Raw genomic sequence first — 26830 nt, 5'->3', positions numbered from 1 at the left:
GCTCACAGTCTTTAATCCCCATTTTGCAGATGAGGTCACTGAGGCACAGAGAAGTGAAGCGATTTGCCCAAAGCCACCCAGCTGACAGTTGGCGGAGCCGGGATTTGAACCCATGACCTCCGACTCCCAAGCCCGGGCTCGTTCCACCGTGCCACGCTGCTTCTCTGAGTGCTCTCCAAGTAGTCTCCCAAGTGCTTAGTAGGGTGCTCCGCGCACAGTGACCGCTCAATAAGAACGATTGATTGATTGTATATATGTATATATGTTTGTACATATTTATTACTCTATTTATTTATTTTACTTGTACATATCTACTCTATTTATTTTATTTTGTTAGTGTGTTTGGTTCTGTTCTCTGTCTCCCCCTTTTAGACTGTGAGCCCACTGTTGGGTAGGGACTGTCTCTATATGTTGCCAATTTGTACTTCCCAAGCGCTTAGTACAGTGCTCTGCACACAGTAAGCGCTCAATAAATACGATTGATGATGATGATGATGATTGATTGATGATTCCTGAGACCGTGAGCCCCATGTGGACCCTGATTATCTTCCCTCTACCCCAGAGCTTATCACAGCGCTCTGCCCCCAGGAAGCGCTCAGTAAATACGATTGAAAAAATACGACTGAATGAACCACACAGTGTTTGACACCTGGAAAGCACTTCACCAATATGACAATTATTCGTATTACTTCAGCCCACTAAGATGGAGGCCAAGGAAGACGGGAATCACAACGTTCCTCTCATCATCATCATCATCAATCGTATTTATTGAGCGCTTACTATGTGCAGAGCACTGTACTAAGCGCTTGGGAAGTACAAATTGGCAACATATAGAGACAGTCCCTACCCAACAGTGGGCTCACAGTCTAAAAGGGGGAGACAGAGACCAAACATACTAACAAAATAAAATAAATAGAATAGATATGTACAAATAAATTAAATAAATAAATAAATAAATAGAGTAAAAAAATACGTACAAACATATATACATATATACAGGAACAGGAACAAAACCAAACATACTAACAAAATTAAACAAATAGAACAGATATGTACAAGTAAAATAAATAAATAGAGTAATAAATATGTACAAACATATACATATATACAGGTTCTGTGGGGAAGGGGAGGAGGTAAGATGGGGGCTTTAAAGGCGACTCCTCGCCGTACAAGCCACTTCCCTTCATCATCAATCGTATTTATCGAGCGCTTACTGTGTGCAGAGCACTGGACTAAGCGCTTGGGAAGTACAAGTTTGCAAGTTTCCCTTCTCCGTGCCTCAGTTACCTCCTCTGTAAAATGGGTAGGATGTCGTGACCCCCTGGTGTAACGGTTAGCACTCTGAGTCCAGCGATGTGAGTTCAAATCTCGGTGGGACCTAAATTGTCCCTGCTAGACTGTGGGCCCGTTGGTGGGTGGGGATTATCTCTATCTCTTGCTTTGTTTGGAATTGTACTCTTCAAACGCTTAGTACAGTGCTCTCAATCAATACAATTGAATGAATGGGGATTATTTATTTATTTTACTTGTACATATCTATTCTATTTATTTTATTTTGTTAATATGTTCGGTTTTGTTCTCTGTCTCCCCCCTTCTAGACTGTGAGCCCGCTGTTGGGTAGGGACCGTCTCTCTATGTTGCCAACTTGGACTTCCCAAGCGCTTAGTACAGTGCTCTGCACACAGTAAACGCTCAATAAGGGATTATTGATTTATTTCATTTGTACATAGCTATTCTATTTATTTTATTTTGTTGATATGTTTTGTTTCGTTCTCTGTCTCCCCCCTTCTAGACTGTGAGCCCACTGTTGGGTAGGGACCGTCTCTAGATGTTTCCAACTTGGACTTCCCAAGCTCTGCACACAGTAAGCGCTCAAGAAGGGATTATTTATTTATTTTACTTGTACATATCTATTCTATTTATTTTATTTTGTTAATATGTTTTGTTTTGTTCTCTGTCTCCCCCTTCTACACTGTGAGCCCGCTGTTGGGTAGGAACCGCCTCTAGATGTTGCCAACTTGTTCTTCCCAAGCTCAACACACAGTAAGCGCTCAATAAGGGATTATTTATTTATTTTACTTGTACATATCTATTCTATTTATTTTATTTTGTTAATATGTTTGGTTTTGTTCTCTGTCTCCCCCTTCTAGCCTGTGAGCCCGCTGTTGGGTAGGGACCGTCTCTAGATGTTGCCAACTTGGACTTCCCAAGCTCTGCACGCAGTAAGCGCTCAATAAATTCGATTGATTGATTAAACCTGTGAGCCCCACGTTGTACCTATCTATTCTATTTATTTTATTTTGTTAGTATGGTTGGTTTTGTTCTCTGTCTCCCCCTTCTAGACTGTGAGCCCACTGTTGGGTAGGGACTGTCTCTATATGTTGCCAGCTTGTACTTCCCGAGTGCTTAGTACAGTGCTCTGCACAAAGTGCTCAATAAATATGATTGATTGATAATGTATATATGTATATATATATATATATACATATATGTATATACATGTATGTATATATGTATATATGTTTGTACATATTTATTACTCTATTTATTTTACTTGTACATATCTATTCTATTTATTTTATTTTGTTAGTATGTTTGGTTTTGTTCTCCATCTCCCCCTTTTAGACTGTGAGCCCACTGTTGGGTAGGGACCGTCTCTATATTTTGCCAACTTGTACTTCCCAAGAGCTTAGTCCAGTGCTCTGCACACAGTAAGCGCTCAATAAATATGATTGATTGATTGATTATGTATATATGTATATATATACATATATACATGTATATGTATATATACATGTGTGTATATGTATATACACATGTATATATGTGTATGTATACATATATACATATATGTATATATGTTTGTACATATTTATTACTCTATTTATTTATTTATTTATTTTACTTGTACATATCTATTCTATTTATTTTATTTTGTTAGTATGTTTGGTTTTGTTCTCTGTCTCCCCCTTTTAGACCGTGAGCCCACTGTTGGGTAGGGACTGTCTCTATGTGTTGCCAACTTGGACTTCCCAAGCGCTTAGTACAGTGCTCTGCACACAGTAAGCGCTCAATAAATACGATTGATGATGATAATGGGGGGATGGAGAGGGGCACGAGGGGGAGAGGAAGGAAGGGGCTCAGTCTGGGAAGGCCTCCTGGAGGAGGTGAGCTCTCAGCAGGGCCTCTAGATGTTGCCAACTTGTACTTCCCAAGCGCTTAGCACAGTGCTCTGCACACAGTAAGCGCTCAATAAATACGATTGATTGATTGGGGGCGAGCTGACGGGCGGCCGGGAGGGGGCGCCCGGGAGCCGTTTTTCCCCACCCCGGCGCGGAGCATGCCGGGAGCCGCGCTCCGTGCCAGGACTTGGGGCCGCCCCCCGCGCATGCGCCCTCAGCCCGCCCCTGCCGTGCGCATGCGCCCTCAGCCCGCCCCCAGCTGCAGACCGCAGGAAGCGTGCTACTTGTTGGGCGCCCACCGTGCGCCAGGCACTGTACTGAACACCGAGATTGATCCCGGAAAATCAGGTAGAATGACAGCTTGAATTCTATCCGCGGCTTTAATTCTGTTTGCTCTGGTGATGTTGACACTTGTGTCCCTGTTTGGTTTTGCTCATTCGTTCATTCAGTTGTACTTATTGAGCGCCTCCTGTGTGCAGGGCACTGTACTGAGCGCTTGGGAAGTCCAAGTTGTGCTGTCTGCCTCCCCCTTCTAGACTGTGAGCCCGTTGTTGGGTAGGGCCCGTCTCTATCTGTGGCCAACTTGTAATAATAATAATAATTAATAATAATTAATAATAGTAATAGTATTCGTTAAGCGCTTACTATGTGCCAAGCACTGTTCTAAGCGCTGGGGAGGTTACAAGGTGATCAGGTTGTCCCACGGGGGGCTCACAGTCTTCATCCCCATTTTGCAGATGAGGGAACTGAGGCCCAGAGAAGCAATCAATCAATCAATCGTATTTATTGAGCGCTTACTGTGTGCAGAGCACTGTACTAAGCGCTCGGGAAGTCCAAGTTGTGTTGTCTGCCTCCCCCTTCTAGACTGTGAGCCCGTTGTTGGGTAGGGGCCGTCTCTATCTGTGGCCAACTTGTAATAATAATAATAAAAAATAATAATATTCGTATTTACTAAGCCTGTATATATGTATATATGTTTATACATATTTATTATTCTATTTATGTATTTATTTCACTTGTACATATCTATTCTATTTATTTTATTTTGTTAGTATGTTTGGTTTTGTTCTCCGTCTCCCCCTTTTAGACTGTGAGCCCGCTGTTGGGTAGGGACCGTCTCTAGATGTTGCCAACTTGGACTTCCCAAGCGCTTAGTACAGTGCTCTGCACACAGGAAGCGCTCAATAAATAAATTGATTGATAAATACGATATAAATACGATTGATTGATTGATTGATTGATTGATTAAGCGCTTACTATGTGCCAAGCACTGTTCTAAGCACTGGGGGGGGGGGGATACAAGGTGATGAGGTTGTCCCACGGGGGGCTCACAGTCTTCATCCCCATTTTGCAGATGAGGGAACTGAGGCCCAGAGAATCAATCAATCAGTCGTATTTATTGAGCGCTTACTGTGTGCAGAGCACTGTAGTAAGCGCTTGGGAAGTACAAGTTGGCAACATATAGAGACAGTCCCTACCCAACAGTGGGCTCACAGTCTAGAAGGGGGAGACGGAGAACAAAACCAAACATACTAACAAAATAAAATAACATACTAACAAAATAAATTACTAACAAACTATAATTATTATCGGGAGAGGACAATCAATCAATCGTATTTATTGAGCGCTTCCTGTGTGCAGAGCACTGTACTAAGCGCTTGGGAAGTCCAAGTTGGCAACATCTAGAAACGGTCCCTACCCAACAGTGGGCTCACAGTCTAGAAGGGGGAGACAGAGAACAAAACCAAACATACTCACAAAATAAAATAAATAGAATAGATATGTACAAGTAAAATAGAGTAATAAATACGTACCAACAAGTGAAGTGACTTGCCCAAAGTCACACAGCTGACAGTTGGCGGAGCTAGGATTTGAACCCATGACCTCTGACTCCTGTCTACGTCTGAATTGGATCTATAGCTTTAATTCTATTTGTTCTGACTATTTTGAGACTCGTCGCCGTGTTTTGTGTTGTTCCTTCATTCAGTCGTATTTATTGAGCGCTTCCTGTGTGCAGAGCACTGTACTAAGCGCTCGGGAAGTCCAAGTTGGCAACATATAGAGGCGGTCCCTACCCAGCAGCGGGCTCACAGTCTTTCTTGTCTGTCTCCCCTTTCTAGACTGTGAGCCCGTTGTTGCCAACTTGTACTTTCCAAGCGCTTAGTACAGTGCTCTGCACACAGTAAGCGCTCAATAAATATGATTGATTAATTGATTGACCGCCTCTGTTGCCAACTTGGACTTCCCAAGCGCTTAGTACAGTGCTCTGCACACAGTGAGCGCTCAATAAATACGATTGACTGAATGAAAGGTAGGACACAGCCCGCGTCCCACCCGGGGTCCCACTTCTATCCCCATCTTCACAGATGATAATAATAAATAATTTTTCTTTTAGATAAAATTTATTTTATCTAAAAATTTATAAGGAACCAATAAATAAATAATAATAAATAAAAATTTATTTTAGATTTTATTTTAGTCTAAATCTGTTAGACTGTGAGCCCACTGTTGGGTAGGGACTGTCTTTATATGTTGCCAACTTGTACTTCCCAAGCGCTTAGTACAGTGCTCTGCACCCAGTAAGCGCTCAATAAATACGATTGATTGATTGATTGACCGCCTCTGTTGCCAACTTGGACTTCCCAAGCGCTTAGTACAGTGCTCTGCACACAGTGAGCGCTCACTAAATACGATTGACTGAATGAAAGGTAGGACACAGCCCGCGTCCCACCCGGGGTCCCACTTCTATCCCCATCTTCACAGATGATAATAATAAATAATTTTTCTTTTAGATAAAATTTATTTTATCTAAAAATTTATAAGTAACCAATAAATAAATAATAATAAATAAAAATTTATTTTAGATTTTATTTTAGTCTAAATCTGTTAGACTGTGAGCCCACTGTTGGGTAGGGACTGTCTTTATATGTTGCCAACTTGTACTTCCCAAGCGCTTAGTACAGTGCTCTGCACACAGTAAGCGCTCAATAAATAAGATTGATGATGATGATGATGATGATGAAATAATAATAATAGTGTTTGTTAAGCACTTACTATGTGTCGAGCACTGTTGATGGGATGGAACAATGTATATATGTTTGTACATATTTATTACTCGATTTATTTATTTTACTTGTACATATTCTATTTTGTCAATATGTTTTAATATGTTTAAATATGCCGACATATGTTTAATATGTCAGCTGTTTTGTTTTGTTCTCTGTCTCCCTCTTCTACACTGTGAGCCCGCTGTCGGGTAGGGACCGTCCCTAGATGTTGCCAACTTGGACTTCCCAAGCGCTTAGTACAGTGCTCTGCACACAGTGAGCGCTCAATAAATACGACTGAATGAATGAATGAAAGATGGGGTGACTGAGGCCCAGAGAATTAATTAGTGGTTGCGTTCGTTAAGCGCTTACTATGTGCCAAGCACTGTCCTAAGCGCTTGGGGGAGATGCAGGGGTCATCAGGTTGTCCCCCTTGGGGCTCCCAGTCTTCATCCCCATTTGACAGATGAGGCGACTGAGGCCCAGAGAAGCGAAACGACTTGCCCAAAGTCACACAGCAGACCTGGGTGGCAGAGTCGGGATTAGAACCCAGGTCTCCCGACTTCCCACTGAGCCACGCTACTTCTCATCATTCATTCAATTGTATTTATTCATTCATTCATTCAATCAATCATCATCATCATCAATCGTATTTATTGAGCGCTTCTTGTGTGCAGAGCACTGGACTAAGCGCTTGGGAAGTACAAATTGGCAACATATAGAGACAGTCCCTACCCGGCAGCGGGCTCACAGTCTATAACCTCTCCAGCACTTAGAACAGTGCTTTGCACATAGTAAGCGCTTAACAAATGCCATTATTATTATTATTATTATTATTATTATTATTATTATTATAGAAGGGGGAGACAAGACAACAAAACCAAACACGTGAACAGGTGTCAAGTCATCAGCGCCGCTTCTCTTCCTGCAATGAGTTTACAGTCTTGAGGGGGAGAAAGACATTAAATTATGATTATCAACATAAAAGTTGTGGGGCTGAGGGTGGGGTGATTATCAAATGATTAAAGGATATATGGACCCTAATTAATTCCCATTTTTTTAATGTCATATCATTCCAGTAGCCCATTGTGTATTTCTTTGCCCTTCCCCTGGACTTATGTGAAATACCTATATATATGTATATATATGTGTGTGTGTGTATATATGTATGTATATATGTGTGTGTGTATATATATATGTGTGTGTATATGTATATATGTGTGTGTGTATATATGTATATATATTATATATGTGTGTGTATATGTGTGTGTATATATATATATAATTGACTGTACTATATATATATATATATATATAGTACAGTCAATTATTTACTTTAGTTGCTCAGTTGGTGAATATTTTCCATGCTTGTTTTCCCTGGAAGTGAAGCTTTTTTATGGGCGGATGCCATCTTGGCCCAGTAGAAAGAACACAGGCCTAACCAATCAAGCAATCAATCAATCAGTCGTATTTATTGAGCGCTTACTGTGTGCCGAGCACTGTACTAAGCGCTTGGGTAGTACAGGTTGGCAACATATAGAGACAGTCCCTACCCAACAGTGGGCTCACAGATGGGGAGGGGGGAGAGGGAGGGGGGAGTCTTAATCCCCATTTTCCAGATGAGGGAACTGAGGCCCAGAGAAGTTAAGCGCCAGTTTTGTTGTTATAATAATAATAATAAGGATGGCATTTATTAAGCGCTTACTATGTGCAAAGCACTGTTCTAAGTGCTGGGGAGGTTACAAGGTGATCAGGTTGTCCCACGTGGGGCTCACAGTCTTAATCCTCATTTTCCAGATGAGGGAACTGAGGCCCAGAGAAGTGAAGCGACTTGCCCAAAGTCACCTAGCAGACAACCGGCGGAGTCGGGATTCGAACCCCTGCCCTCTGCCTCCAAAGCCCGGGCTCTTCCCACTGAGCCACGCTGCTTCTCATCTTTATTCTTTTATTCCTCCCCCTTTTAGACGGCGAGCCCGCTGTCGGGTAGGGACCGTCTCTATATGTTGCCAACTTGGACTTCCCAAGCGCTTAGTCCGGTGCTCGGCACACAGTAAGCGCTCAATAAATACCCTTTTGTCATCGTCATCATCATCAATCGTATTTATTGAGCGCTTACTATGTGCAGAGCACTGGACTAAGCGCTTGGGAAGTACAAATTGGCAACATATAGAGACAGTCCCTACCCATCAGTGGGCTCACAGTCTAAAAGGGGGAGACAGACAACAAAACCAAACATACTAACAAAATAAAATAAATAGAATAGATATGGACAAGTAAAATAAATAAATAGAGTAATAAATATGTACAAACATATGTACAGGTGCTGTGGGGAAGGGAAGGAGGTAAGAAGGGGGGGATGGAGAGGGGGACGAGGGGGAGCCCACTGTTGGGTAGGGACCGTCTCTAGATGTTGCCAACTTGGACTTCCCAAGCGCTTAGTCCGGTGCTCTGCACACAGGAAGCGCTCAATAAATATGATTGATTGATTGATTGAATAAATACGATTGATTGATTGATTCTGACTTGGGCTGCTGTCCCGCTTTAGTGGCTGCTCAGGAAAAGCCGTTACTACCACGGGAGCCTTTGGACGACAATTCTTCTTCCCGCCATCCCAGCCTGCCTGTCCCTTCCCTCCCTTTTTCACAGTTTTCCCTCCCTGAGATCCGATCTTCACTGGGTTCCCGCCGGGCATTCATTTTCCCGTGCCGATCGCCTTCCCTATCCAGCAGCCGCCCTGCTTTCGACGCAGTGGAAAACCGACCCTTTCATATTCTCTTTATTTTATCAGATTGAGGACCACAAAGAATCCACCCTAAAAAGAGACAGCGCGGGAGAGGTAGGATATTTACTATTCCATTGATTTTATTAATGATCATCATCATCAATCGTATTTATTGAGCGCTTACTATGTGCAGAGCACTGTACTAAGCGCTTGGGAAGGACAGATTGGCAACATCTAGAGACAGTCCCTACCCAACAGCGGGCTCACAGTCTAAAAGGGGGAGACAGAGAACAAAACCAAACATACTAACAAAATAAAATAGAATAGATATGTAGCAAACATACTAACAAAATAAAATAAATAGAATAGATATCATCATCATCATCAGTCGTATTTATTGAGCGCTTACTATGTGCAGAGCACTGTACTAAGCGCTTGGGAAGGACAAATTGGCAACATACAGAGACGGTCCTTACCCAACAGCGGGCTCACAGTCTAAAAGGGGGAGACAGAGAACAAAACCCAACGTACTAACAAAATAAAATAAATAAAATAAATAGAATAGATATGTAGCAAACATACTAACAAAATAAAATAAATAGAATAGATATGTAATATGTAATATAGATATGTAATGATGTGCATTTAGGTTTAATTCTATTTGTTCTGACGACTTGACACCTGTCCCCGTGTTTCGTTTTGTTGCCTGTGTCCCCCTTCTAGACTGTGAGCCCACTGTTGGGTAGCGACTGTCTCTATATGTTGCCAATTTGTACTTCCCAAGCGCTTAGTACAGTGCTCTGCACATAGTAAGCGCTCAATAAATACGATTGATGATGATGATGATATGTTGTGCTGGGGTTACAAGGTGATAATAATAATGGCATTTATTAAGCGCTTCCTATGTGCAAAGCACTGTTCTAAGTGCTGGAGAGGTTACAAGGTGATCAGGTTGTCCCACGGGGGGGCTCACAGTCTTAATCCCCTTTTTCAGATGAGGAAACTGAGGCCCAGAGAAGTGAAGCACCAATTTTGTTGTTATAATAATAATAATGGCATTTATTAAGCGCTTACTATGTGCAAAGCCCACTGTTGGGGAGGGGCTGTCTCTATATGTTGCCAACTTGGACTTCCCAAGCGCTCAGTGCAGTGCTGTGGACACAGTAAGCGCTCAATAAATACGATTGATTGATTGATTGGGAGCCCGTTGTTGGGGAGGGGCCGTCTCTAGATGTTGCCGACTTGTACTTCCCAAGCGCTCAGTACAGTGCTGGGGACACAGTAAGCGCTCAATAAATACGATTGATTGATTGGGAGCCCGTTGTTGGGGAGGGGCCGTCTCCAGATGTTGCCGACTTGTACTTCCCAAGCGCTCAGTACAGTGCTGGGGACACAGTAAGCGCTCAATAAATACGATTGAATGAATGAAAGTGACTTGCCCGGAGTCACACAGCTGACAGTTGGCGGAGCCGGGATTTGAACCCATGACCTCCGACTCCCAACCCCGGGCTCTTTCCACTGAGCCACGCTGCCCCTCGATTGTAGAGTTGTATAGGAGGGAGGTGAAGGAAAGGAAGTGGAGGCTGTGAGGTGAAATAAGTTGCCGACTTGTACTTCCCAAGCGCTTAGTACAGTGCTCTGCACACAGCAAGCGCTCAATAAATACGATTGATTGATTGATAAGTGGACAGAAGGGAGAGAGGATGGTGGCTGAATGATTTAGTGAGGCTTGGAGGGCTTTTTTTAGGATAGGAGACCAACTCCCCCTTCTAGACCGTGAGCTCACGTCTCTATATGTTGCCAAGTTGGACTTCCCAAGCGCTTAGTACAGTGCTCCGCACACAGTAAGCGCTCAATAAATACGATTGATGATGATGATGATGATGATGATAGGAGGCAAACTCCCGCTTCTAGACCGTGGGCCCACTGTTGGGTCGGGACCATCTCTATAGGTTGCCAAATTGGACTTCCCAAGCGCTTAGTACAGTGCTCCGCACACAGTAAGCGCTCAATAAATACGATTGATGGTGATGATGATGATGATAGGAGACCAACTCCCCCTTCTAGACCGTGAGCCCACTGTTGGGTCAGGACCGTCTCTATAGGTTGCCAAACTGGACTTCCCAAGCGCTTAGTACAGTGCTCCGCACACAGTAAGCGCTCAATAAATACGACTGAATGAATGAATTGAAACGGGAATCTCTGAAAGCAGCGAGGGAGGAGCTAGTGGAGAGTGAGAGAGGAAATCAACAGGAGCTTCTAAGGTTTCTCTTTCTCCAGCTAAAATTGGGACTTTTTTCTACCTATTCATTCGTTCCTTGTCCTATCTATTGAGCGCTTACTGTGGTCAGTGCACTGTACTAAGCGCTGGGGAAACTATCAGATTCCACACTTCTCCCTGCCTGGTTCAGTTCTTTGTACTGCCCAAGCAGTTAGTCCAGTGCTCTGCACACAGTAAGCGCTCAATAAATACGATTGATTATTTATTTATTTTACTCTATTTTACTCTATTTTACTCTATTTATTTATTTATTTTACTCTATTTATTTTACTCTATTTATTTATTTTATTTACTTTACTCTATTTACTCTATTTATTTATTTATTTATTTTGCTTGTACATATCTATTCTATTTATTTTATTTTGTTAATATGTTTGGTTTTGCCTCCCCCTTTTAGACCGTGAGCCCACTGTTGGGTAGGGACTGTCTCTATACGTTGCCAATTTGGACTTCCCAAGTGCTTAGTACAGTGCTCTGCACACAGTAAGCGCTCAATAAATACGATTGATGATGACTGATTGATTCTGCCAGCTCGAATTAAAGCCGTTCCAAGGTTACAGGGGATTCCCTGCTTGGCAGTAAGCGCTCAATAAATACGATTGATTGATTGATTGATGGATTGATTCTGCCAGCTTGAATTAAAGCCGTTCCAAGGTTACAGGGGATTCCCTGCTTGGCAGTAAGCGCTCAATAAATACGATTGAATGATTGATGGATTGATTCTGCCAGCTCGAATTAAGGCTGTTCCAAGGTTACGGGGGATTCCCTGCTTGGCAGTAAGCGCTCAATAAATACGATTGATTGATTGATTCTGCCAGCTCGAATTAAGGCCGTTCCAAGGTTACGGGGGATTCCCTGCTTGGCAGTAAGCGCTCAATAAATACGATTGATTGATTGATTGATTCATTCATTCTGCCAGCTCAAATTAAAGCCGTTCCAAGGTTACAGGGGATTCCCTGCTTGGCAGTAAGCGCTCAATAAATACGATTGATTGATTCATTCATTCATTCTGCCAGCTCGAATTAAAGCCGTTCCAAAGTTACAGGGGATTCCCTGCTTGGCAATAAGTGCTCAATAAATATGATTGATTGATTGATTGATTCTGCCAGCTCGAATTAAGGCCGTTCCAAGGTTACAGGGGATTCCCTGCTTGGCAGTAAGCGCTCAATAAATATGATTGATTGACTGATTCTGCCAGCTCGAATTAAAGCCGTTCCAAGGTTACAGGGGATCCCCTGCTTGGCAGTAAGTGCTCAATAAATACGATTGATTGACTGATTGATTGATTGATTGATTCTGCCAGCTTGAGTTAAAGCCGTTCCAAGGTTACAGGGGATTCCCTGCTTGGCAGTAAGCGCTCAATAAATACGATTGATTGATTGATTGATGGATTGATTCTGCCAGCTCGGATTAAAGCCGTTCCAAGGTTACAGGGGATTCCCTGCTTGGCAGTAAGTGCTCAATAAATACGATTGATTCATTCATTCATTCATTCTGCCAGCTCGAATTAAAGCCATTCCAAGGTTACAGGGGATTCCCTGCTTGGCAGTAAGCGCTCAATAAATACGATTGATTGATTGATTGATGGATCGATCCTGCCAGCTCGAATTAAAGCCGTTCCAAGGTTACGGGGAATTCCCTGCTCGGGGAAACGGGTGTTGACCTGCGCCTCGCTCGGGACGATTTCCCCCGTTGCCCCTGGCAGGACAGGAGCCCGGGAGAGGGGACCATGGCCGCGGCGCTGGAGGAAGCCAGGACGCAGGTGAGCGCCGGATCATTCGTTCGGTCGTACTTACTGAGCGCTCCCTGGGTGCGGAGCACTGGACTGAGCGCTTGGGAGGCCCAAGTTGGCATCGTCTAGGGACGGTCCCCACCCAAGAACGGGCACAGTGGGGATTTTCCAGGGCGCTCACCGCCCTTCCTCCGGCGGCCCCGCGGCCCCTGGGCCTCCGTTTCCCGGGTGGGATGGGCCGGCTCGTCCCCGGCGGGACCCGAGGCCGGATCTCGCGGCCCCCCCCAGGGAGCGGTGACGTTGGAGGACGTGGCCGTCGTCTTCACCCCCGAGGAGTGGCAGCTTCTGGGCCCGAGTCAGCGCAGCCTGTACCGCGACGTGATGCTCGAAAACTACACGAACTTCACCTCCCTCTGTAAGTCTGCTTTGGCGCCTAGTAAGTGCAGAACAAATACCGTCATTGTTGTTGTCAGTAAGTACCCTGCCTTCTTGGGGCAGTCGGTTAATCCTATTTATTTTTCTTTTCTTTTATAACGGCGTTTATTAAGTGCTTGCTATGTGCGAGGCGCCGTTCTAAGCGCCGGGGGGATACCAGGTGGTCAGGTTGTCCCACGTGGGGCTCACAGTCATCCCCATTTTACGGGTGAGGTCACTGAGGCCCAGAGAAGTTAAGTGAGGAACAAATACCGTCACTGTTGTTGTCAGTAAGTACCCTGCCTTCTTGGGGCAGTCGGTTAATCCTATTTATTTTTCTTTTCTTTTATAACGGCGTTTATTAAGCGCTTGCTATGCGCGAGGCGCCGTTCTAAGCGCCGGGGGGATACAAGGTGGTCGGGTTGTCCCACGTGGGGCTCACAATCATCCCCATTTTACGGGTGAGGTCACTGAGGCCCAGAGAAGTTAAGTGAGGAACAAATACCGTCACTGTTGTTGTCAGTAAGTACCCTGCCTTCTTGGGGCAGTCGGTTAATCCTATTTATTTTTATTTTCTTTTATAACGGCGTTTATTAAGCGCTTGCTATGTGCGAGGCGCCGTTCTAAGCGCCGGGGGGATACAAGGTGATCGGGTTGTCCCGCGTGGGGCTCACAATCATCCCCATTTTACGGGTGAGGTCACTGAGGCCCAGAGAAGTTGTCACCCAGCTGACAAGCGGCAGAGCCAGGATTCGAACCCATGACCTCTGGCCCCAAAGCCCATGCTCTTCCCACTGAGCCACGCTGCTTCTATGTATTGAGTGCATACTGTGCGCAGAGCGCTCTACTAAGCGCTGACGACTCGGGGCGGGGGGGCGTAGAAATAAACGGAGCAAGTCCCAGCAGGGCAGCGGCAGACCGGGGGTCAGACTAGACGAGAGAATCAATCAATCAATCAATCGATCGTATTTATTGAGCGCTTACTGCGTGCAGAGCACTGCACTAAGCGCTTGGGAAGTACAGGGAAAGAGCCCGGGCTTGGGAGTCAGAGGACGTTGGCGCTGCCAGTTGTCGGCTGGGTGACTTTGGGCGAGTCACTCCACTTCTCTGGGCCTCAGCTACCTCATCTGTAAAATGGGGGTTAAGACTGTGAGCCACCTGGGGGACCACCTGATCGCCTTGTAACCTCCCCAGCGCTTAGAACAGTGCTTGGCACATAGTAAGCGCTTAATAAATGCCATCATCATCATTATTATTATTATTATTATTATTATTCTAATCCCGGCTCTGCCAGTTGTCAGCTGTGTGACTTTGGGCGAGTCACTCCACTTCTCTGGGCCTCAGCTACCTCATCTGTAAAATGGGGGTTAAGACTGTGAGCCACCTGGGGGACCACCTGATCGCCTTGTAACCTCCCCAGCGCTTAGAACAGTGCTTGGCACATAGTAAGCGCTTAATAAATGCCATTATTATTATTATTATTATGATTATTATTATTATTATTATTCTAATGCCGGCTCTGCCAGTTGTCGGCTCTGTGACTATGGGCAAGTCACTCCACTGCTCTGGGCCTCAGCTACCTCATCTGTAAAATGGGGGTTAAGACTGTGAGCCACCTGGGGGACCACCTGATCGCCTTGTAACCTCCCCAGCGCTTAGAACAGCGCTTGGCACATAGTAAGCGCTTAATAAATGCCATTATTATTATTATTATTACTATTATTCTAATCCCGGCTCTGCCAGTTGTCGGCTGTGTGACTTTGGGCAGGTCACTCCACTTCTCTGGGCCTCAGCTACCTCATCTGTAAAATGGGGGTTAAGACTGTGAGCCACCTGTGGGACCACCTGATCGCCATGTAACCTCCCCAGCGCTTAGAACAGTGCTTGGCACATAGTAAGCGCTTAATAAATGCCACCATTATTATTATTCTAATCCCGGCTCTGCCAGTTGTCGGCTGTGTGACTTTGGGCGAGTCACTCCACTTCTCTGGGCCTCAGCTACCTCATCTGTAAAATGGGGGTTAAGACTGTGAGCCCCCTGTGGGACCACCTGATCGCCTTGTAACCTTCCCAGTGCTTAGAACAGTGCTTGGCACATAGTAATCGCTTAATAAATGCCATCATTATTATTATTATTCTAATCCCAGCTCTGCCAGTTGTCGGCTGTGTGACTTTGGGCGAGTCACTCCACTTCTCTGGGCCTCAGCTACCTCATCTGTAAAATGGGGGTTAAGACTGTGAGCCCCCTGTGGGACCACCTGATCGCCTTGTAACCCCCCCAGCGCTTAGAACAGCGCTTGGCACATAGTAAGCGCTTAATAAATGCCATCATTATTATTATTATTCTAATCCCGGCTCTGCCAGTTGTCGGCTGTGTGACTTTGGGCAGGTCACTCCACTTCTCTGGGCCTCAGCTACCTCATCTGTAAAATGGGGGTTAAGACTGTGAGCCACCTGGGGGACCACCTGATCGCCTTGTAACCTCCCCAGCGCTTAGAACAGCGCTTGGCACATAGTAAGCGCTTAATAAATGCCATCATCATTATTATTATTATTATTCTAATCCCGGCTCTGCCAGTTGTCGGCTCTGTGACTATGGGCGAGTCACTCCACTGCTCTGGGCCTCAGCTACCTCATCTGTAAAATGGGGGTTAAGACTGTGAGCCACCTGTGGGACCACCTGATCGCCTTGTAACCTCCCCAGCGCTTAGAACAGTGCTTGGCACATAGTAAGCGCTTAATAAATGCCATTATTATTATTATTATTATTATCATTATTATTCTAATCCCGGCTCTGCCAGTTGTCGGCTCTGTGACTATGGGCAAGTCACTCCACTTCTCTGGGCCTCAGCTACCTCATCTGTAAAATGGGGGTTAAGACTGTGAGCCACCTGTGGGACCACCTGATCGCCATGTAACCTCCCCAGCGCTTAGAACAGCGCTTGGCACATAGTAAGCGCTTAATAAATGCCATCATTATTATTATTATTATTCTAATCCCGGCTCTGCCAGTTGTCGGCTGTGTGACTTTGGGCAAGTCACTCCACTTCTCTGGGCCTCAGCTTCCTCATCTGTAAAATGGGGGCCACCTGTGGGACAACCTGATTGCCTTGTAACCTCCCCAGCGCTTAGAACAGCGCTTGGCACATAGTAAGCGCTTCATAAATGCCGTTATTATTATTCTGTGCCGCAGTTAGCTCATCTGTGTAATGGGGATTAAGAATGTGAGCCCCAGGTGGGACAACCTGATTACCTCGTATCTACCCCTGTGGTATATAGCATTACCATTATTATTATTCATTCATTCAATGGTATTTTTTGAGCGCTTACGGTGTGCAGAGCACTGTACTAAGCGCTTGGGAAGTCCAAGTTGGCAACATCTAGAGACGGTCCCTCCCCAACAGCGGGCTCACAGTCGAGAAGGGGGAGACAGACAACAAAACATGGGGTCAGGAGTCATCAGAATAAATAGAAGTAAAGCTAGATTTATAGAGAGAAGCAGCGTGGCTCAGTGGAAAGAGCATGGGCTGTAGAGTCCGAGGTCATGGGTTCGAATCTCGGCTCCGCCACGTCTGCTGTATGACATTGGGCAAGTCATTTAACTTCTCTGAGCCTCAGTTACCTCATCTGTAAAATGGGGATGAAGACTGGGAGCCCCGCGTGGGACAACCTGAACACCCTGTATCCTCCCCAGCGCTTAGAACAGTGCTTTGCACATAGTAAGCGCTTAACAAATGCCTATTATTATTATTATTATTATTCTCTGAGCCTCAGTTACCTCATCTGTAAAATGGGGGTTAAGACTGTGAGCCCCATGTGGGACAGCCTGATCACCTTGTATCCCCCCAGCGCCTAGAACAGTGCTTTGCACATAGTAAGCGCTTAACAAATGTCATCATCATCATCATCATCATCATTATAGACCACCCCCTTTCCACAAGGCCACATTCTCAACAGCGGCGAGAACAGGCGAGGAGAAGTCCAGAACTAGGCCAGAGTCCATCACAGAGAAGCAGCGTGGCTCCGGGGAAAGAGCCCGGGCTTTGGAGTCAGAGGTCACGGGTTCAAATCCCGGCTCCGCCACTCGTCAGCTGGGTGCCTTGGGACTTCTCTGGGCCTCAGTTCCCTCATCTGTAAAATGGGGGTGAAGGCAGCGCCCCGTGGGACAATCTGGTCACCTTGTAACCTCCCCGGCGCTTAGAACGGTGCTTCGCACATAGTAAGCGCCTAATAAATGCCATCGTTATCATTATTATTATTATTATTATTATTATTATTATTACTGCAGGCGGCAAAGAGGAGATCATCACGGATTTCGGAATAGGTGGTCCTAAGGGGAGCAAAGGGGGTAGGAAGCGGGTTGTAGTGGGGTAAGGATCGGTCCCCAAGCTGCCCCGAACGCCCTCCCATCCAAACGTGGCTCGGGATTCGAGTCCGCGGAACGGAGCTCGTCTTTTCCCGGGCCCCCCCGCCGTGGCGGGAGCCGGCCCTCAATCTAAATCAATCAATCAATCAATCAATCAATCGTATTTATTGAGCACTTACTATGTGCAGAGCACTGGACTAAGCGCTTGGGAAGTACAAATTGGCATCACATAGAGACAGTCCCTACCCAACAGTGGGCTCACAGTCTAAAAGGGGGAGACAGAGAACAGAACCAAACATACCAACAAAATAAAATAAATAGGAAAGAAATGTACAAGTAAAATAAATAAATAAATAGAATAAATAAATAAATAAATAAATAGAATAAATAAATAAATAAATAGAACAAATAAATAAATAAATAAATAGAATAAATAAATAAATAGAATAAGTAAATAAATAACGGGAGCGCTTCTCCCTCGGCCACTGGAAAACCAGGAAGCGGGAGTACGATGCGTTCCCGACAGTCTCGGGAGGGCTCTGTTTATCCGACTGGCGAGTCCTCCGCCGGGCCCCCCCCGCTCGTCCGGGAAAACGGTTGGGAGTCTAACGGGAGCCCGGGAAGGGACACCGACAGCAGTCGGAACCTGTCGGGGGGGTTCCCGTTCTCTGTGTTTTATTCCAGATCTTAGGACTGCGGGTAAGTTTCAGGAGCCGGTTTTCCCGAAACGGGAAGTCGCTGAAGCAGCGGGTTCGCTCGGGGCGCTCTCGGGGAGGCTCCGGCGGAACGCTCCGGCTGTTCGCGCCGACGGCCAATCCTGGGAAAACCGTCCCGGCGGCGGGAGAACCAGGAAGGTCCCCCAGCGGGAGAGGGGCTTCAGAAACGTCAGCGGGGTCCCCGAGAAGTCCTCCGGAGAGAAGGCGGCCCGTGAGCGCGAACTGTGCGGAAAAGCCTCCGGCCGTCCCCCGCCCTTGGCCCGCCGGGAGAGAATCCGGTGCTACGAGTACGGGAAAGCCCGCTTCAATTCCGCACGTGTCGTCGTACTCCAGAGGATTCAGGCCGACGCGAAACCGTACAGATGCGGCGAGTGCGGGAAAGCCTTCCACCGCCGCTCGGGCCTGGCTAAGCACCGGCGAGTTCACGCGACAAACAAACCCTACGGATGCGAGGAGTGCGGGAGGACCTTCCCGTGGCGGTCGCACCTCGTCACGCACCAGAGGATTCACACCGGGGAGAAGCCGTTCAGCTGCGCCGAGTGCGGGCGGGCCTTCCGGCGCCACTCCTACCTCGTTCACCACCGGAGGATTCACACGGGGGAGAAGCCCTACGTGTGCGGCGACTGCGGCAGAGCCTACAGCCAGCACTCCAACCTGGTCCGGCACCGGGTCGTTCACGGCGGAAAGAAGCCCTTCGAGTGCCCCGAGTGCGGGAAGGCCTTCAGCTACCGGTCCCTCCTCACCCGACACCAGCGGATCCACCTCGGGGAGAAGCCGTACGAGTGCGAGCGGTGCGGGAAGGTCGTCAGCTGCCGCTCGGCCTTCGCCTACCACCAGAAGACCCACACGGGAGAGAAGCCGTACAAGTGCGGCGAGTGCGGGAAGGCCTACATTCAGCGCTCCTGCCTCAGCCGGCATCAGGCCGTGCACGCCGCCGGGGAGAAGCCCCACCAGTGTCCCCAGTGCGGGAAGTCCTACAGCCACCACCTCAACCTCACCGTCCATCAGAGGAGCCACACGGGCGAGAAGCCGTACAAGTGCGAGCAGTGCGGGAGGCCGTTCGGCTCCCACTCGGGCCTCATCAACCACCGCAAGACCCACAGCGGCGCCAAGCCCTACGTCTGCGGCCGGTGCGGGAAGGGGTTCGGCCGGCCCGCCCACCTCGTCTGCCACGAGCGAATCCACACCGGCGAGAGGCCCTACCGCTGCGGCGAGTGCGGCAGGGCCTTCAGCCGGCACTCCGGCCTCATCACGCACCGGCGGGTTCACACGGGGGAGCGGCCCTACAAGTGCGGGGAGTGCGGGAAGGCCTTCAGCCGCGACTCCAACCTCGCCGCGCACCAGAGGGTCCACACGGGCGAGAAACCATACCGGTGTGACCAGTGCGGGAGGGCTTTCAGCTGCCACTCGCACGTGACCGTGCATCGCAGGACTCACACGGGGGAGAAGCCTTATAAGTGCACCCACTGCGCGAGGGCCTTCAGCTGCCGCCCGAGCCTCTCTAAGCACCTCCGAGTTCACGGCGGAGAGAAACCCGGCGCTTAAACGGGGCGGAGGGGAAGAGAGCTCCGGCTTCTCCCTTCCACAGAACCGAGGTACTCGGAGAAGCCGCGCGGCTCAGCGGAGAGAGCCCGGGCTTCGGAGTCGCCGGTCACGGGTTCAAATCCCAGCTCCGCCAGTCAGCTGGGGCGAGCCGCTTCGCCTCTCCGGGCCTCGGTTCCCTCCTCTGGGAAACGGGGATTAAGGCCGCGAGCCCCGTGTGGGACGGGAACCGCGTCCAACCCGATCAGCTCGGATCTGCCCCGTAGCTTAGAACGGTGCCTGGCACACAGTAATCAATCAGTCAGTCGATCGTACTTATTGAGCGCAGGGGAAGAGGGCTCCGGCTTCGCCCTTCCACAGAACCGAGGTACTCGGAGAAGCCGCGCGGCTCAGCGGAGAGAGCCCGGGCTTCGGAGTCGCCGGTCACGGGTTCAAATCCCAGCTCCGCCAGTCAGCTGGGGCGAGCCGCTTCGCCTCTCCGGGCCTCGGTTCCCTCCTCTGGAAAACGGGGATTAAGGCCGCGAGCCCCGTGTGGGACGGGAACCGCGTCCAACCCGATCAGCTCGGATCTGCCCCGTAGCTTAGAACCGTGCCTGGCACATAGCAATCAATCGTATTTATTGAGCGCAGAGCTGTAGTAAGCACTTATTATTACTATTATTTCAATGCCCAGTGCTCCCCGATAGCAGTGTTTGGTATGTAAGCGCTAAACGAATACACCACAATTACATCTGTTATTCTATGGGTCCTCCGAGGTTTGTTATTCCTAAAATCCCAAAGGGGTGATGGAATCAGGGGACGCGCAGTCCGCCCAGCCGGACCGGAAAAAAGGATTTAGCTTGTCCACCTCGGCTCTGTCGCCGAACTCACAGACGCTCCTGGACTCGGGCCACGCCGGCGAACACGGAGGCGGCTCTGTGAGTAATGAAGCCAAACCTCTGAGGAGCCTCGTGGTATTTATTGAGCACCTACCGCGCGCAGAGCACCGCACTAAGCACTTGGGAGAGGGCAACCGGTGGTAGATAAGATCCCTCACGGGGATCGTACGCTGAAGGCGGGGGGGAGACAGGCATTAATATAAAAAAATCGCCGGTTCTGGAGGAGAAACGACAACTCACGCCCTTCAGAGGATATCCTGCTCACCTCCTCGCCGGCCGTCACGGTCTCCCGTTTCTCCAAAATCTGGACAACTTCTGGAACGTGCCTGCCAATTCCGTCGTATTGTACTGCTGCATCATCATCATCATCAATCGCATTTATTGGGCGCTTACTATGTGCAGAGCACTGCACACGGTAAGCGCTCAGTAAATAGCACTGACGGCTCCTGCCTCTCCCGCAATGCCTCTTTTTGGAGTGGATCCTTGTTCCCGGCCTAATAAAATAAAGAGAAAACGAAAGCGTCAGTCTTTCTTTGTATCGCGAAAACTGATACCTCCAACTTAACGCGTCCAAAGCAGAACTCACTGTTCCCCCCCCCAAACCGTCCTCCCCGTGACTGTAGACAATGCCACTCTCCCGTCTCAAGCCGGGAACCTCGGCATTGTCCTCGACTCATCTCTCCCATACAGCCCGTCACCAAATCACCTTCACAACGTTGCTAAAACCCACCGTTCCCACTGCTACTGCCCCTCACTCGCAAAATACACAACTCGCAAAATACACAACTGAGGCAACAAGCTTAGGGAGGCTAAATCTACACACCCCGCTCCTCTACACCAACCTACCCGCTGGATCGCGACCTCGTCCGTCTCGCCGCCGACCCCGGCGCGTCGTCCGGTGCCTGGCACGCGGGAGGCGCTTAGGTACCGTTAAAAAAGAGACGATGGCGAAAAATGGCTTCTTTTATAGGGGTCAAAGTGGGATTAATTAGGACAAGCGGGTACGACGGGATTTAGGTACGGGGGGAGCGGACCCTCGCTGATCCCGTTGCAGAAGTCACGGGTGGGCGCGGGGATCGCCTTTCGGAAAACCACCGTCAAGCGGTAAGCAGCTTATGCAGTCCCGTGAGGAATGCCAACTTGTACTTCCCAAGCGCTTAGTACAGTGCTCTGCACGCAGTAAGCGCTCAATAAATACGATCGATGATGAATGCCACCGTGCAAAGCCGTACCCTTAAAGTCCTTGATATTCACCCCGCCTTAGGCCTCTCGGCATTTACGAACAAACCCACCACTTATCATCGTCAATCGTATTTATTGAGCGCTTACTATGTGCAGAGCACTGTACTAAGCACTGTACACCCCCTCTAAACTGGAAGCTCTTCGTGGGCAGGGACCTCGCCGGCCAATTCCTGCACCGCGCTCTCCCAACTGTTCAGTACAACGCGCTGCAAACAATAATCGTTCAGTAAATAATAATAATAATAATGGCATTTGTTAAGCGCCTACTATGTGCAAAGCACTGTTTTAAGCGCTGGGGAGGATACAAGGTGATCAGACTGCCCCACGTGGGGCTCACAGTCTTTATCCCCATTTTACAGATGAGGTAACTGAGGCCCAGAGAAGTGAAGTGACCTGCCCGAGGTCACACAGCAGACATGTAAATACCGCTGCTTGATCCAAGATCATCAATCGTGAAGCAGCGGGGCTCAGTGGGAAGAGCCCGGGCCATGGGTTCAAATCCCGGCTCCGCCAATTGTCAGCTGGGTGACTTTGGGCAGGTCACTTCGCTTCTCTGGGCCTCAGTGACCTCATCTGGAAAATGGGGATGATGACCGTGAGCCCCCTCCACCATGGGGTAACCTGATCACTCTGTAACCTCCCCAGCGCTTAGAACAGTGCTTTGCACGTAGTAAGCGCTTAATAAATGCCATTATTATTATTATTATCATCGGATTGGATACAGGATCTGTCCACTGTCGAGGTCACACTTTAAGGGGGAGGAACAACAGAGAAGCAGTGTGGGCCTGGGAATCAGAAGGACCTGGATTCTAATCCTGCCGTCTCCATCCGTCTGCCGTGTGGCCTGGGGCAAATCGCTTCAATTCTCTGTGCCTCAGTTACCTCATCTGGAAAATGGGGACCGGGACGGTGTCCAACCTGATCATCTTGTTTCTACCCCAGGGCTTAGAACAGCGCCGGGCACAGGGTAAGCGCTCAATAAATACCATTTAAAAAAAAAAAAAAGGAAACCACTCCTCACCTGCCATTGTCGACAGCTGCTGTTTTCCGTTCTGATGGGTTTCTTGGGAAACAGCAGGGTCCTGGGTTCCGATTCCCCCAGAACAAAAGAAAGAAGTCGGAAGTGAGATTGTTATGATTATCGCGGTGTTTGCTATCAATCAATCAATCAATCGTATTTATTGAGCGCATACTATGTGCAGAGCACTGTACTAAGCGCTTGGGAAGTACAAATTGGCAACACATAGAGACAGTCAATCAATCAATCAATCAAATTTATTGAGCGCTTACTATGTGCAGAGCACTGTACTAAGCGCTTGGGAAGTACAAATTGGCATCACATAGAGACAGTCCCTACCCAACAGTGGGCTCACAGTCTAAAAGGGGGAGACAGAGAACAGAACCAAACATACCAACAAAATAAAATAAGTAGGATAGAAATGTACAAGTAATGTACAAAATGTACAAAATGTACAAGTAAAATAAATAAATAAATAAATAGAGTAATAAATATGTATGTATTTAGAGTAATAAATATGTCCCTACCCAACAGTGGGCTCACAGTCTAAAAGCACTTACTACGTGCTGGGATAGATACCAATTAATCAGGTTGGACTGGGTCCCTGTCCGGGCTCACAAGTTTAAGCAGGAGGGCGAACAGGCATTGAATCCCCATTTTAAGGAGGAGGAAAGTAAGGAACAGAGAAGTGAGTGACTCGCCCGAGGTCACACAGCAGACAACGGCCGAACCGGGATTAGAACCCGTGCCCTTTCCGCTAGGCCACGCTGCTCCTCGGTGTGGCTGGCGGCAAGGATACGGGGCTCGGAGTCAGATCCGGATTCTAGTTTTGGCTGCGGGCAAGTCACTTAATTTTCCCGCAGCTTCCGGACACTCGGATTACAGGCCGATTTGATCATCCGGGGCTGAGTGCGGTGCTCGCCACTTAATAAACACAATTAGCAGTGCTCCCTCGTCCTATCCTCGTGACTAAGCCTGGGTTTCCCAACTGCTTAGTGCCCCAGGACCCACGGGAGGCAAGTGGCTGAGGCACGATTAGAACCCAGAACCCAGGGCAATATTCTTTCCACTGGGCCACACTCGGGTAGGGAATGTCTCTCTATGTTGTACTTCCCAAGCGATTAGTGCAGTGCTCTGCACACGGTAAGCGCTCAATAAATACGATTGACTGATTGATCTCTCCCGATAATAATTATAGTGTTTGTTAGTATTTTATTTTGTTAGTATGTTATTTTATTTTGTTAGTATGTTTGGTTTTGTTCTCTGTCTCCCCCTTTGAGACTGTGAGCCCGCTGTTGGGTGGGGACTGTCTCTATATGTTGCCAACTTGCACTTCCCAAGCGCTTAGTGCAGTGCTCTGCACACCGTAAGCGCTCAATAAATACGACTGATTGATTGATTGATTTCCCGTCTTTAACACTTGAGGCCCGTCCATCCCAAACCACCGTTAACTTTTATAAATTCCATTCCTATCTCCCAAACTCATGTACCAAGGCATGTTTTTATGTACTCATTTGCACTACTTATACATATACATATACATATAATTTGCATTATATGTTGCCAATTTGTACTTCCCAAGCGCTTAGTACAGTGCTCTGCACATAGTAAGCGCTCAATAAATACGATTGATGATGATGATTACTTATTACCGATTCTACTGTATTCTTCCAAGCAGTTATTACACCGACTCTCTGGAGAAAGCACTAAATAAACGCTATTTACTTGATCACCTTTATGCTTCCTTTCCTCCTCTCCCACTCCCTTCTGCGTCGCCCTGACTTGCTCCCTTTATCCATCCTCCTTCCCAGCCCCCCGATACTTAAGTCCACATCTGCCATTTATTTATATTAATGTCCGTCGTCCCCCCCTCTAGACTGTAAGCTCGTTGTGGGCGGGGAATGCGTCTCCCAAGCGCTCAGTACAGTGCTCTGCACATAGTAAGCGCTCAATAAATACGATTGATGATGATGATGATGATGAATCCCGGTGACTCTAAAATCTGCGGAGAGGACGGAAAGCGGCACGGCCCAAGGAAAGAGCCCAGGGCATTGAAAGATAGTTATAAATAAAGTTATCTCATCTATAAAATGGGGATTGAGACTGTGAGCCCCATATGAGACAGGGACAGAGTCCAACCTCGTATCTTCCCCGGTGCTTAGGACAATGCTTCACACATAATAAGCGCTTAACAGATGCCACAGTTAGCATTATTATTATTATTATGATTCCTGGAGAGATACAGACCTTGAGCCGAGGTGAGAAAAAGTCCGGAAAACAACATATGAAACAAACCTATGAATAGACTGTGAGCCCACTGTTGGGTAGGGACTGTCTCTATATGTTGCCAATTTGTACTTCCCAAGCGCTTAGTACAGTGCTCTGCACATAGTAAGCGCTCAATAAATACGATTGATGATGATGATGATGATAAAGGCTGCGGGAGGTATGGTTTTCTGCCCCTGGCTCTGCTGTTTAATAAGAGTTCAACAGTTTACAACAGTGATTGTTCCAACGTCCCCAGACTTTGAAAACAAAACAACAGGCGCAAATCTAAATGAATAGAATTATAGATGTCCATGTACATCAAAACAAGAAAACAGGCGCTGATATAAATAGAATTACAGAGGTATATACACGTCAAAACAAGCAAACAGGCGCTAAAATAAACAGAATTATAAATGTATATTCGTAAAAACAAGCAAACAGGCGCTAAGTAAAAAGAATTATAGGTGTATATACACATCAAAACAAGTAAATGCACTAATCTAAATAAATCGAATTATAGATGTATATATACATAAAAAGCAAGCAAACACTAGTATAAGTAAAAAGAATTACACATGGATATATACATCAAAACGAGTACACAGGCACTAATCTAAATAAACTGAATTATAGATGTATATACACATCAAAACAAGCAAGCAGGCGCTACTATAAATAGAACTATGGATGTACATACACATCAAAACAAGTACACAGGTGCTAATCGAAATAAATAGGATTATAGATGTCCATGTCCATCAAGACAGGCAAACAGGCGGTAATCTAAATAAATAGAACTACAGATGTATATACACATCAAAACAAGCAAACAGGCGCCAATCTAAATAAATAGAATTGTAGATGTATATGTACATCAAAACAAGCAAACAGGCGCTAATCTAAATAAGTAGAATTATAGATGCATATACACATCAAAACAAGCAAACAGGCGCTAATCTAAACTAACAATTATAGCTGTATATATACATAAAAACAAGCAAATAGGCGCTAATGTAAGAATTATAGATGTACATATACAAAAAAACAAGCAAATAGGGGCTGCTATAAGTAAAAAGAATTATAGGTGTATATACACATCAAAACAAGTAAACAGGCGCTAATCTAAGTAGAATTATAGATGCACATACACATCAAAACAAGCAGGCACTAATCTAAATTAACAGAATTATAGATGTATATATACATAAAAACAAATAGGGGCTAACATAAGTAAAAATTACAGATGTATATACACATCAAAGCAAGCAAACAGGCAATAATCTAAATAAATAGAATTATAGATGCATATACACATCAAAACAAGCAAACGTGCTAATCTAAATTAACAGAATTATAGATGTATATATACATCTATAATTCATTTAGATTAGCGCCTATTTGTTTCTATGTATATATACATCT

General features: G+C 46.8%; 1 protein-coding gene and 1 long non-coding RNA gene across 5 annotated transcripts; one reads left to right on the top strand and one right to left on the bottom strand.

Annotated features, from left to right (window-relative positions):
* The first annotated feature begins 3452 nt into the window (after positions 1 to 3452).
* Positions 3453 to 20552, top strand: LOC119922261 (zinc finger protein 883-like). Of its 4 annotated transcripts, XM_038742227.1 has the most exons (6): positions 3453 to 3530; positions 9018 to 9065; positions 12938 to 12994; positions 13253 to 13379; positions 18429 to 20016; positions 20331 to 20552. In XM_038742227.1, the coding sequence occupies exons 3-5, from the start codon at positions 12962 to 12964 to the stop codon at positions 20003 to 20005; spliced, it is 1737 nt and encodes a 578-aa protein (XP_038598155.1). In that variant the 5' UTR covers positions 3453 to 3530; positions 9018 to 9065; positions 12938 to 12961; the 3' UTR covers positions 20006 to 20016; positions 20331 to 20552. The 4 variants fall into 4 exon arrangements, with proteins under 4 accessions (XP_038598155.1, XP_038598154.1, XP_038598157.1 ...); XM_038742226.1 differs by lacking the exon at positions 20331 to 20552 and having other exon boundaries at positions 18429 to 20233; XM_038742229.1 differs by lacking the exons at positions 9018 to 9065; positions 20331 to 20552 and having other exon boundaries at positions 3509 to 3530; positions 18429 to 20233.
* Positions 20553 to 21010: 458 nt separating this feature from the next.
* On the bottom strand, positions 21011 to 25487 carry LOC119922268. The gene is made up of 3 exons (XR_005448643.1): positions 25388 to 25487; positions 23144 to 23204; positions 21011 to 21374 (listed from the first exon to the last, which is right to left on the bottom strand). It is a non-coding gene; the product is annotated as an uncharacterized LOC119922268 (long non-coding RNA).
* Between the last annotated feature and the right edge of the window lie 1343 nt (positions 25488 to 26830).

This window comes from Tachyglossus aculeatus, unplaced genomic scaffold (assembly GCF_015852505.1).
Source record: "Tachyglossus aculeatus isolate mTacAcu1 unplaced genomic scaffold, mTacAcu1.pri scaffold_101_arrow_ctg1, whole genome shotgun sequence".
NCBI classification, from domain to species: domain Eukaryota; kingdom Metazoa; phylum Chordata; class Mammalia; order Monotremata; family Tachyglossidae; genus Tachyglossus; species Tachyglossus aculeatus.
This window is presented reverse-complemented; position numbering and strand designations above follow the sequence as displayed.